We start from the raw sequence: 13,526 nt of genomic DNA on the forward strand, positions 1-13,526 counted from the left end.
GGATTTCAGTAAGGCATTTGATAAGGTTCTCCATGCAATGCTCATTCAAAAGATAAGGCAGTATGGGATTCAAGGAGAGCTTGCTTTGTGGTTTCAGAATTGGCTTGCCTACAGAAGGCAAAATGTGGTTGTAGATGGTTCATATTCTGCATGGATGTCAGTGACCAGTGGTGTTCGGTAGGCATCTGTCCTGGGACCCCTCCTCTTTGTGATTTTAATAAATGATCTGGATGAGGTAGGAGGGTGGATTAGTAGGTTTGCTGATGATATAAAGGTTGGGGTGTTGTGGATAGTGTGGAAGGTTGTCAGAGGTTACAGTGGGATGGCGATAGGATGCAGAACTGGGCTGAGAAGTGGCAGATGGAGTTCAACCCAAATAAACGTGAAGTGGTTCATTTTGGTAGGTCAAATTTGAAGACAGAATATAGTATTAGTGGTAGACTCTTGGAGAATCAGAAAGATCATGGGGTCCGTGTCCATAGGACACTCAAAGCTGCTGTGCCAGTTGACAGTTTTGTTAAGAAGTCTTATGGTGTCTTGGTGTTCATCAACCATGGGATTGAGTTCAAATGCCGTGAGGTAATGTTACAGCTATACAAGACCTTAATTAGACTCCACTTGGAGTACTGTGTTCAGTTCTGGTCACTGCATTACAGGAAAGATGCAGAGAAGATTTACAAGGATGTTGCCTGGATTGGAGAGCATGCCTTATGAGAATAGGTTGAATGAACTTGGCCTTTTTTCCTTGGAGTGACGGAGGATGAGAGGTGACCTGATAGAGGTGTATAAGATGATGAGAGGCATTGATTGTGTGGATAGTCAGAGGTTTTTTTCCCCAAAGCTGAAATGGCTAACACAAGGGGGCATTGTTTTAAGGTGCTTGGAAATAGGTACCAAGGGGATGTCAGGGTTAATAGACAATAGACAATAGTGCAGGAGTAGGCCATTCGGCCCTTTGAGCCAGTACCGCCATTCAATGTGATCATGGCTGATCATCCACAATCAGTACCCCATTCCTGCCTTTTCCCCATATCCCTTGACTCGCTATCTTTAAGAGCTCTATTTAACTCTTTCTTGAAAGCATCCAGAGAATTGGCCTCCACTGCCTTCTGAGGCAGAGCATTCCATAGATCCACAACTCTGGGTGAAATTCAGATAGTAATCTGCCTTCCTGTTCTTGTCACCAAAGTGGATAACCTCATATTTATCCACATTAAACTGCATCTGCCCACTCACCCAACCTGTCCAAGTCACCCTGCATTCTCCTAACATCCTCCTCATATTTCACATTGCCACCCAAAGTTTTCCACACAGAGAATGGTGGGTGTGTGAAATGGGCTTCCAGCAGTGGTGGTGGAGGTGGATACAACAGGGTCTTTTAAGAGTCTTTCAGATAGGTACATGGAGCTTAGTAAAATAGAGGGCTGTGCGGTAGGGAAATTCTAGGCAGTTTCTAGAGTAGGTTATATGGCTAGCACAACATTGTGGGCCAAAGGGCCTGTAATGTGCTGTAGATTTTGATTTTCTATGTTCTAATATCATATCACCGGCATACTGTATGTTGTGAAATTTGGTGTTTTGTTGCAGCAGTACAGTGCAATACATAAAAACTATAAAGTAAAATAAGAAATATTTATGTACAAATTAAATTAAATAAACAGTGCAAAAAGCAAGCAAAACAAAAGGATTTAGTGTACATGGGTTCATTGTCTGTTCAGAAATCTGATGGCTGTGGGGAAGAAGCTGTTGCTGAATCATTGAGTGTGCGCCCTCAGGCTCCCGTACCTCCTTCCTGATGGCAGAGGGGAAGAAGCTGTTGCTGAATCATTGAGTGTGCGCCCTCAGGCTCCCGTACCTCCTTCCTGATGGCAGAGGGGAAGAAGCTGTTGCTGAATCATTGAGTGTGTGCCTTCAGGCTCCCGTATCTCCTTCCTGATGGCAGCAATGAGAAGAGGGCAAGTCCTTGCTTCGTATTGACAGATGTCGCCTTTTTGAGATATCACCTTTTGAAGATGTCCTCAACGCCGGGCAGGCTCGAGCCCATGATGGAGCTGGCTGAGTTTACAACTTTCTGCAGCTTTTTCCAATTCTGTGCAGTGGCCCCTCCATACAAAACAGTGATGCAGCCAGTTAGAATGCTCTCCATGGTACATGAATGGAAATTTCGCTCAATCTCAATGAAACAATTTAACGCCATAACTGGATTGAAACAGTTACAGCCAGCACCATCAGTTGAGAGAATTATGGCCCTCTAAGACTGCCCACTTCTTAACTCTGTCCCTGCCTCATCTCATGCTCCTTTGTTACCAGCAGCCTCTGATGTTCTGATGCACTCACATTTAGCTACTTTCTTTTAGCATTTGTGAATGATCTTATCTATAGCAATGTTGCATGAGTCACATCAAATCCAGTTCACCTATCACTCCTGCACAAGCTGAACCGCACGGTTGCTCTGTCTTCAGCTGCCAACACTCTAAACTTTTAAATCTCCTGTCCAAAACTTTGCCTTCCTTTTTCTCCTTAAAACCACCCTAATAATGGTTTACATGATTCGATAACAATCTTGTGAAGAACTTTGGGGCAGCATGGTAATGTAGTTAGTGTAATGCTTTAGAGTGCCAGTGATTCCAAGTGTCATTTGTACATTCTTCCATTACCACAGGATATCCTCTGGGTGCTCCGGTTACCTCCCACATTCCATAAACGGATAGGTTAGGGTTAGTAAGTTGTGAGCATGCTATGTTGGCACCAGAAACACTTGCGGGCTGCCCCCAGCACATCCATAGACAGTGTTGATCATTGATGTACAAGGATGTATACACTCAGTAGCCACTTTGTTAGATACCTCCTTGATGCACTATCAATGACTCCAAAAGACTGGAAGTAGAGTAAATACTGAAAGGCTTTTATTAACAGTAAAATGGATCCACATCCATGTTGTATGTCTGTCCCGGACTGTGGGAGGAGCAGTAACACAATCGCCTTTATTCAGGGGTCAGTGGGAGGAGCCACAAGAGCAGTCAGCAGAGGGGCGTGTCCAGGCATGTCCAGATACATAACCCAGTTACAACCTATATACATGGTTTACCACACTCCTGTACCTATTAAAGTGGCCACTGAGCACATGCTCATGGACTTCTGCTGCTGTAGCTCATCAACTACATGTTTTGTGCATTCAGAGATGCCCTTCTGCATAGCACTGTTGTAACAGATGGTTATTTGATTTACCCAGGAGATCAGCAGTTTCTGAGATCCTCAAACCACCCCGTCTGGCACCAACAACAATCATTACATGTTCAAGATCACTTAGATCACATTTCATCCCCATTCTGATGTTTAGTCTGAACAACTGAACCACTTGACCATGTCTGCATGCCTTTGTGCATTAAATTGCTGTCACATCATTGGCTGATTAGGTATTTGCATTAATGAGGTGTACAGCGGCCACTGTGTGTATATCTCACTTTGCCCTTTGACAATCCTCTCCACAATCTACAACTCCACCAATATTCATATCCTCTGCAAACTTAATCATTTTCATAAACAACAAAAAACCCAATTGAGCACTTGGTAGCTTTGGGTCTGTACACAATGGAATTTAGAAGAATGCTCGGGGGGAGGGGGGGAAATCTCATTGAAACCTACCAAATGTTGAAAGAACTAGAAAAGGTGGATATGGAGAGGATGCTTCATATGGTGAGGGGTATCCAGAACTAGAGGGCACAGACTCAAAACTGAGGGGCCACCCTTTAGAACAGAAGTAAGGGAAAATTGTTTCAGTCAAAGAATGGTGAATCTGTGGAATTCTCTGCCACAGACTGCGGTGGAGGCAAAGTCCATGGGTATATTTAAAGCAGAAGTTGATTGTTTCCTGATTGGTCAAGGCATCACAGGATATGGCAAGAAGGCAGGTGTATGGAGTTGAGTGGATCTGGGATCAGCCATGATGGAATGGCAGAGCAGACTTGATGGACTGAATGGCCTAATTCTGCTCCTATGGCTTATGGTTTTATGATCTAATCAGCCAATCACATGGCAGCAACCTCATGATTGGCTGATTAAATATTTGCATTAACAGGCAGATGTACAGACATACCTAATAAAGTGGCCACTGAGTGGATGTGAGAAATAAAGCTCATCTTTAATCACAGTATAAATCCCAGTAACATAATAGACAGGGTAAGGGCATTGGACACAGCCAACAGGAGGGGCTATACTGAATGACTAAATAGGGTTTCTAAATGGCCAAAGAGCAGTCAAGATCTTGTTTAGTTACAGTACACCTACCTGTCGGGGGTGCTTCGTTTGCCACTTTCATTGACTTCCAGCAGGATTTCCGAGGAGTCGAGTGGCAAGCTGTTGTTGCTGTTTAGAAGCAGTTGTTCATTTTGGGCCAAGTACTGAGCTGGAGTTTGCTTCGTAAGCCTAGCACAGTGGAAGAGTTCTCGTTGTAACAGTGGTAGATTAGCCTGCAATTAAACCAAGTTCAAACAAATGAAACCTCAGGCTTTTCAAGATACTGCAATTCAGCCTGCTTCTTTTGATGGCCAAGCAGATATGGCCTGAAACTGAACAGAGCCGGGTTCTACTGAGGGGAAAATTAAATTGCTAAGTACAAATGCACAGAAGCAAAATTCTTCTGTAATTCCATGTGGGACAGCTCAGTTAGCACCATATGCTTTACAGTGCCAGTTGTAAGATTGGGGTAGATTCCTGGCATTGTAAGAAGTCTGTACCTTTCCTGGTAACTGCACAGAAACCTCCACATGCTCCAGTTCCCTCCAAAGGATCTAAGGCTAGGGTTAGTGAGTCGTAGCATGGTGACTCTTGCAGGCTGCCCCAGCACAAACCTTGCTGATTTGATCTGACGCAAACGATATGTAACACTTACCCAACAGGCTGGTATATGTCTAGGGGAAAAGGAAATCCAGCCACTCACCAACCCCACTTCCCGTACACGCAGGTGCTGTGGGAATCAAGTTAATGCCGTGTTGCACACACAATATCAAACTCACACCAGATACCGTTATGGAATATACTTTAAAGATTTTACTAGAACTAAATGAGTACTAACAATACAGTATATATGAAGGAAAAGAAAATAAAGTAAAAGGCACCAACTTATCAGAATTCAGTCAGTTTAGTGCACATCGTTGGAGCTCAACCATCGAACCATTCGACCCCTCGTCACTTTCCTCCGACCTCCACGTCCTCGCACCTGGGACCACCCTCGTGGTCAACTGAGCAGTGCAGCACATGTCCACCTTCCTCGGCATCTTCTTCCCGACTCCCGAAAAGACCACAAAAAAACCCCCTCCCAAACCCACAAGACAAAATAACAATTCTCCATTGGTTAACAAGTGAATACAATCCCCGTTATCAGCAATTCTAAAGCTAAACAACTGAGAGAGAAAATCATAACAAAGAAGCCATTTTGATTAACATACACAGTACATTGTACATTCAACCCCCACCAGCAAATGTCATGCCCTCATGACATTATCAGATTTCCCCAAAGCTTCTTACAACACACAAAACCCAACCCAGGTGCAGAAAGCAGCGACATAACTGCCCAGGGCGGTAGAAATCACACTCGGTTCTCCTGGCACCGCATATGTCAACCGCTCCGGGGAGCGCCTACTTCTCTGAGATCTCCGTAACCCTTCTGCCGACCCTTTCGCCTCAGACACCGCGGGGGATACTCCTGTCGGATCCCCACCATCCCCCTCACTGGGATCCCTCTTCACCTGCGAACCCTCTGCCGCAGACACCCCAGGTCCAGAGGTCCCGTACTCTGCAAGTGCGACAGTGGAGCCACTGACACTGGCAGGGTCTTCCTCCTGATGCAACAACTGCATTTCCTACAGTATTCTTCAACCTCCCCTCTCATCCGGGGCCAGTAGAACTGGTCTTTGCGTAATCCATAGGTCTTTTCCACCCTCAAGTGTCCGGAATCATCATGCAAGGCCTGGAGTACAGTCTGCCGATACTTCTTTGGCATGACCAATTGCCAATGCCGGGGTTGGTCCAGAGGCACCGTGACCCGGTACAAGACTTGTACCTAGTACACTTCCCCCAGACTTAGTTCCAGCAACTGTTTAGTCTGCAGTGTGGTCAGGTCACAGTAAGCCAAGGGTAGGGCATCATCCAAAGCCCCCAAAGGGTCCACGGCTCGCTCCAGCCTTCCTCTTTCCTCGGCCTTCATGGTAATAGCAAACTGACACATAGCCTTCACTCCAGGGGCAGGGATGCTCTCCTACTCCTCGTCCTTCTCCAGAGAGCCACGGAATATCTGACTCATCCTCGCTCTAGCCACGTCGAGCGCCTTCACTACCCCCCGGCGCCGCAACCCCGTAAGCATTCCCTCCATCCTAAGTATGTACTCGGAGAGTTTTTCCCCTCTTCCTTGTTCCAGGTGTTGAAACTCTGCTAAAAGCAGCCAGGGATTCCCCAACAATCCAAACGCTCCCTCCAAAACTTCCATACACTCCTCCACTGAAGCACCAAGCTTTTCAGCTTTCAACTCCCGGACTGTTTTGGCTGCCAAACCCCTCAAACTTCCCACCAATCGCTGCCTCTTCTCCTCCTCCGAGCCTGGCCACTTCTCTAACATCAGAGATGTATGCTCGATCCAGGTCTCATAGTCCACCTCCCCGTCCGGAGTAGGCTTGGCTCCTGAGAACACCCCCAGCTTCAGCCGGGGCCTCTCGGCCACTCCCACCAGGGAGTTAAGTGCGGCTGCCAGCTCCGAGGCTTCCCCCCTACCTGGGGGGGCGGGGCCTAGTCACGCCTCCCTCTTCCGACCTCCCTTTACTAGTGACGGGCACCTCTCTGGGGGCCACCTCTAGCTCTACATCCACCTCCGGTGTCACGTCATCCTCATCCTCGGAGAGGGTGTGGAGCCCCCACGGCTCTGCTTCCCCCGGAACACTGACCGTCGCTGGCAGTTCCAATGTCATGATGTCAGCACTCGTACGTACCAACACCCAACTAGACTCCACCTCTTTACCACACCATCGAGCTACCAATTCTACCTGCCCCATCCTTTTACCAAATTCAACCCCCGCACTAACGCATCTCCCGAAACTCGAAAATCCACTCCGCTCACTACACAGGCATACTGCACCAGTACATCTTCCAAATCACACCAGTTAACAATCTTATCTCTGTCCATCTCCGCACTACTGCCTGCGCGATTCCACAACCCCTGACAATTCAATCTGGGACGAGTACCCCACAAATGTAACACTTACCCAACAGGCTGGAAAATGTCTAGGGGAAAAGGAGATCCAGCCACTCACCAACCCCACCTCCCGTACATGCAAGTGATGTGGGAATCAAGTTTATGCCACGGCGCACACACACAATATCAAAATCACACCAGATACCGTTATGGAATATACATTCAACCTCTCGTCACTTTCCTCCGACCTCCACGTCCTTGCACCTGGGACCACCCTCGTGGTCGACCGAGCAGTGCAGCACACATCCACCTTCTTTGGCCTCTTCTTCCCGACTCCCCGAAAAGACCACAAAAAAACCCCCTCCCATACCCACAAGACGAAATAACAATTGCCCATTGGTTAACAAATGAATACAATCCCGTTATCAGCAGTTCTAAAGCTAAACAACTGCGAGAGAAAGCACTTATCATAACAAAGAAGCATTCCTACTCTTAACAAAACAAAGAAGCCATTTTGATTAACATACACAGTACATTGTACAGATACATTTCATCGTATGTTTCGATGTACGTGTGACAAATAAAGCTCATCTTTATGTCTTTAAAATTGGTGTTGATAACAAGTTGCTGTCAGGAGGCCCAGGACATACAAACATGTGAACATATTTCACATTAAGTTCACATTGAAGTCAGAACTTCTTTCAAGAGGGTGAACCCTGGCAAGGTATCAGGCATTGATGGGGTACATGGTAAGCATTGAAAACCCGTGTTAACCAACTGGCGGGAGTGTTCCAGGACATCTCTGCAGTTGGAGGTTCACCCTGCTTCAAAATGATACCATCTCAAGAAGAGCAGGGTAAGCTGCCTCAACTTCTACTGCCCACTTGCACTCGCATCTCCTGTGATGTGGTCATGGCCAGAATTAACTCCTGCCTAAGCAAGGACCTGGACCCACTGCAATTTGCCTATCGCCACAATAGGTCTACAGCAGATGCAATCTCACTGGCTCTCCACCCAGCCTTGGATCACCTGGATAACAGAATTCCTACATCAGGCTGCTATTCATTGATTACAATCATACCCTCGGCTCTAATCAACAAGCTCAAAAACCTGGGTCTCTGTACCTCCTTCAGCAACTGGATCCTTGACTTGCTCACTGGGAGACCACAGTCAGTGTGGATTGAAAATAACATCTCCACCTCAATGACAAACAATACTGTTGCACCTCAAGGACGTGTGCTTAGACCATCATTCTACTCTCTCTACACCCACAACTTAAACACCATCTCTAAATTTGCTGATGACACATCTATTATTGGCAGAATTTCAGGTAGTGATGAGGAGGCGTACAGGAGTGAGATAGATCAGCTGGTTGAGTGGTGTCGCAACAACAACCTTGCACTCATCATCAGTAGGCCCAAGGAATTGATTGTGGATTTCAGGAAGTCAAGGGAACACACACTGACCCTCACTGAGAGATCAGCAGTGGAAAGGGTGAACTGTTTGAAGTTACTAGGTGTCAACATCTCTGAAGATCTATCCTGCATCCAAAATATTGATGCAAAGTCTAATGAAGGGTCTCGGCCCAAAATATTGACTGTACTCTTTTGCATAGATGGTGCCTGGCTTGCTGAGTTCCTCCAGTATTTTTTTTGTATTACTCAGATTTACAGCATCTGCAGATGTTCTTATTTGTGATTGGACTAATTTCAGCTAATTTGCTTGGAGTAGTTAAACTTCTAAACAAACTGTATGGCTTTAAATCCAATGCACTCAGCAAAACTGGCACCCATTTCTCATTGGTTGTTTCATTTGTTTCAAAATACAGTTCAATTTGCTCAGTATACATATTTCTTATCTCTTGTGCAATCAACAATGCCTGTCTTTCCAATGCAGCCTGTCATTTCTGTCCTTTGTATTTATTATTATTATCACCGGTAATCGCTGTTTATGAACCCGAGTTTCTGCTTATTTTTTACCCAAACACCTTACTCTTCCCTTTGCAAAGAAACAAATGTGTTGCACTTTTTTAAACTCAGAAGTCTCACTGTGCTTTTTTTTTATTTGAATGTCTCGCTGCACTTTATTTTAATTCAAATGTCTTGCTGTGCTTCAACAGGTAGAAAGTCGTCTCAGGTTCGTGTAAAACTTCCTCATCGGCTCTGTTATGTTTTGTAACTCCAAAACATAAAAGCAATTGAAAGAAAAAGACAGGAGCCAAGGAGAATGTATACATTTTGTATTTACTTTTAGCACAGCATCCAAATTTGATGTGGTGCTGTGATAATGTCACTCACACACAGTACTTTTACATACAGCCTGTAATGCATTATGTAAACAACAAAGAATACTTAATCAAATAATATATTAACAATATTACTCAAATATTAATGAAATATTAAATACACAATATAAAAATGGATGCTGATTCTGATGTTAACAGTGTACCATCCCTTCACATTTGACCTACCAAGGTGCAATACTTCACATTGACAACTCTTGATAACTATTCCGCCAGATTATACCAAGAATCAGGACCACAAAGAAATCATAAAGTGAGGCAGCTATCTTAGTGATGCACCCTACCTTCAGGAAAGGAATGACAAAAGGCCTCAATGGGAAGTTGGTTGCCTCCTGAAGCTTTGAGTGAAATTCCTCTATAGTCCGGGTAGAATTCTGCAAAATATAAAAATAAGTTATTTTCAATTCCAAATCACCAAGACCTGATGTACATCTAATATACAATATTGATAATTCAGCTTTCTCCAATGAACACACAAATACAGCCTCGTCATCAGAAGTCACCCTGACCTGATAAGATGAACATCAACAGAAATCAACCCAGCAAAGGAACAGACCTTTTGGGTCTCAATGTCTGCTCACAACGTAAAGCGTAGGGGTTAGCGGAATGCTTTATGGCATCAGTGAGCTGTGTTCATTTCCCACTACTGTCTGTAAGTTGTTTCTACATTCTCCCCGTGACCACATGCGTTTCCTCCCACATACAGGTTAGGGTTAATAAGTTGTAGGCATGCTAATATTGGTGCCAGAAACATGGTGGCACTTGCAGGTTGCCCCAGCACCTCCTGTTGATCATTAATTCTAATGATGCATTTCATTGTATGTTTCGATATACATGTGACAAATAAAGCTTATCTCTTTAAGCTTAAAGTTATTTTCCAACATGCTGTAAAATGTTATGAGGCTGAAATCTATGAATCACACACCGATTTCTCAACAGTGCATTTAACCTGCTGATCCACACAACCTAGGCCAATTTACCTGCACCTGGGTAACATCCCAGACATTTTTGTATTTAAGATTTTGAATTTAAGTTTCAGCCCAAGCTCCTCAATGTACACTAACAACTTAGATGTGAAAGTGGGAGGTATGACAGGACTATAAGACCATAAGATATAGGAGCAGAATTAGGCCACTTGGCCCATTGTGTTTGTTCCATCATTTTATCATGGCTGAACTATTTTCCTGCTCAGCCCTAATTTCTCGCTTTAGAACACAGAACATAGAAATCTACAGAACATTACAGGCCCTTCAGCCCACAATGTTGTGCTGGCCATGTAACCTACTCTAGAAACTGGCTAGAATTTCCCTACCACACAGCCCTCTATTTTTCTATGCTCCATGTAAGAGTCTGTCTAAGAGTCTCCTATTGCATCCACATTTACCAGCGTCACTGGCAGTGCGTTCCATGCACCCACCACTTCTGACATCTCCCTTGTATCTACTTCCAAGCACCTTAAAACTCTGCCCTCTCATGTTAGCCATTTCAACCCTGGGGAAAAAGCCTCTGACCATCCACATGATCAATGCCTCTCATCATCTTATACACCTCCATCAGGTCACCTCTCATCCTCCATCGCTCCAAGGAGAAAAGTCCAAGTTCACTCAACCTATTCTCATAAGGTACGCCCTCCAATCCAGGCAACATCCTTGTAAATCTCCCCTGCACCCTTTCTATAGTTTCCACATCTTTCCTGTAGTGAGGTGACCAGAATTGAGTGCAATACTGACCATTACCTCTCGGCTCTTAAACTCAATCCCATGGTTGATGAAGGTAAATGCTCCGTAAGTCTTCTTAACAATAGAGTCAACCTGCGTACTCCAAGTTGGGTCTGACCAGGGTCCTATTAGCTGTAACATTACCTCTTGGCTCTTAAACTCATTCCCTACCAAAATGAACCACCTCACACTTAACTGAGTTGAATTCCATCTGCCACTTCTCAGCCCAGTTTTGCATCCTATCGATGTCCCACTGAACCTCTGACAGCCCTCCACACTATCCACAACACCCCCAAGCTTTGTGTCATCATCAGGGAATTCTGCACAAGGACTCCCAAGTCCCTTTGCACCTCAGATTTTTAAATTTTCTCTCCAATTAGAAAATAGTCTACGCTTTTATTTCTTCTACTAAAGTGCATGACCATATACTTCCTAACATCATATTCCATTTGCCACTTCTTTGCCCATTCTCCTAATCTGTGTAATCAAAAATTCCAACAGATTTGTTAGGGAAGATTTTCCCTTGAGGAAACCATGCTGACTACAGCCTATTTTACCACGTGCCTCCAAGACCACATCCTTAATAATTGACTCCAACATCTTCCCAACCACTGAGGTCAGACTAACTGGCATATAACTTCTTTGCTTCTGCTTCTCTCCCTTCCTGAAGACTGAAGTAACACTTGCAATTTTCCAGTATTCCAGAACCATTCCTAAATCTATGATTATTGAAAGATGGTTACTAATGCCTGACCAATTGCTTCAGCCCTCTCTTTTAGAACCCTGGGTTGTACACCATCTGGTTCAGGTGGCTTATCTACCTTCAGACCTTTCAATTTCCTAAGAGTCTGTTCCCTAGTGATGGCAACTTCACACACTTCTGCCCCCTGACACTCTCAAAAATCCAGCATACTTTTAGTGTCTTCCATAGTGAAGACTGATGCAAAATACTTATTCAGTTCATCTACCATTTCCTTGTCTCCCATTACTACCTCTCTTGTATCATTTTCCAGTGGTCCAATATCCATTCTCATCTCCTTTTAACACTTCATGTATCTGAAGAGCCTTTTTAATATAATTGGCTAGCTTACTTTCATATTCCATCTTTTCCTTCTGTATGATCTTTTTTAGTTGCCTTCTCTTATTAGCCACAATGTGTCATCTTGCTTTTAGAATACTTCTTCCACTTTGGGATGTATAATCCTGTTAAAAAGGATCTGGTGCTCTCCTGGCATATAGGACAAATAAACTCTTGTCTGGCTTCCCAAGAGTTTGTCATTGAAACATCAGTTAAAATCAATAACTGTACCCGGCTGGAAGCCAAAGAAGAGTTTATTCATATATATCCTGTGTTTTCCGAATTGCTTCCAGAAATTCCAGGCATTGCTGCTCTGCCATCATCCCTGCCAGTGTTCTTTTCCAATCAATTTTGGCCACCTCCTCTCTCATGCCTCTGTGATTCCCTTTGCTCCACCGTAAAGCTGATACATCCAACTTTAGCTTCTTCTGCTCAAATGTCAGGGTGAATTCTATCGCATTATGATCACTTGCCCATAAGTGTTCTTGTACCTTAAGCTCTCTAATCAATTCCAGATCATTGCACAACACCCAATCCAGGAAAGCTGATCTCCTAGCGGGCTCAACAATGAGCTGCTCTTAAAAGCCATCTCATAAGCACTCTAGAAACTCCCCCTCCTGTAATCCAGCACCAACCTGATTTTCCCAATCTACCTGTATATTGAAATCACCCAAAACTATTGCAACATTGCTCCTTTGGCATGTATTTTCTATCTCCCATTGTAATTTGTTGACCATGTCCATGCCAAATGTTTGGGGGTCTGTATATAACTCCCATCAGGGTCATAGAACACAACAAGATCAAAGAGTACAACACAGGAACAGGCCATACGGCCCACGATGTTGTGTCAAACCGGCTAAAAAGCAAATCAAAATCACCCAAACATATATCCCTCCATTTTCCTACATCCATGTGCCTATCCAAATGTCTCTTAAAAGCCTCCAATGTATTTGCTTCCACCACTATACCAGGCAGCACATTCCAGGCATCCACAACTATGAACTACATGCCCTCTAAACCAGGCAACATCCTGGTGAACCTCTTCTGCACCATATCCTTCCTATAGTGAGGCAACCAGAACTGTATGCAATACTTCTAATGTGGCCTAACCAGAGATTTATAAATTTGCAACATAACCTCCTGACTTTTGAACTCATTGCCTTGACTAATAAAAGCAAGTATTCCATAAGCCTTCTTAACCCACTTCTTAAGCCTTCTCAACATGTATACCCACATTCAAGCAGC

The 13,526-nt window shown here is 44.3% G+C and overlaps 1 protein-coding gene across 7 annotated transcripts in view; it reads right to left on the reverse strand.

Moving 5' to 3' along the window:
* cbfa2t3 (CBFA2/RUNX1 partner transcriptional co-repressor 3) overlaps positions 1 to 13,526 on the reverse strand; it is a 220,928-nt gene that overhangs the window by 64,562 nt on the left and 142,840 nt on the right. For all 7 annotated transcript variants that reach the window (XM_073070522.1, XM_073070525.1, XM_073070519.1 and 4 more), the window contains 2 exons: positions 9,770 to 9,859; positions 4,288 to 4,469 (listed from right to left, as the gene is read on the reverse strand). In XM_073070522.1, the coding sequence (XP_072926623.1) occupies positions 4,288 to 4,469; positions 9,770 to 9,859 (272 nt within the window). The remainder of the gene's footprint in view (positions 1 to 4,287; positions 4,470 to 9,769; positions 9,860 to 13,526) is intronic.

Source organism: Hemitrygon akajei, chromosome 17 (assembly GCF_048418815.1).
Source record: "Hemitrygon akajei chromosome 17, sHemAka1.3, whole genome shotgun sequence".
Classification (NCBI taxonomy): Eukaryota; Metazoa; Chordata; class Chondrichthyes; order Myliobatiformes; family Dasyatidae; genus Hemitrygon; species Hemitrygon akajei.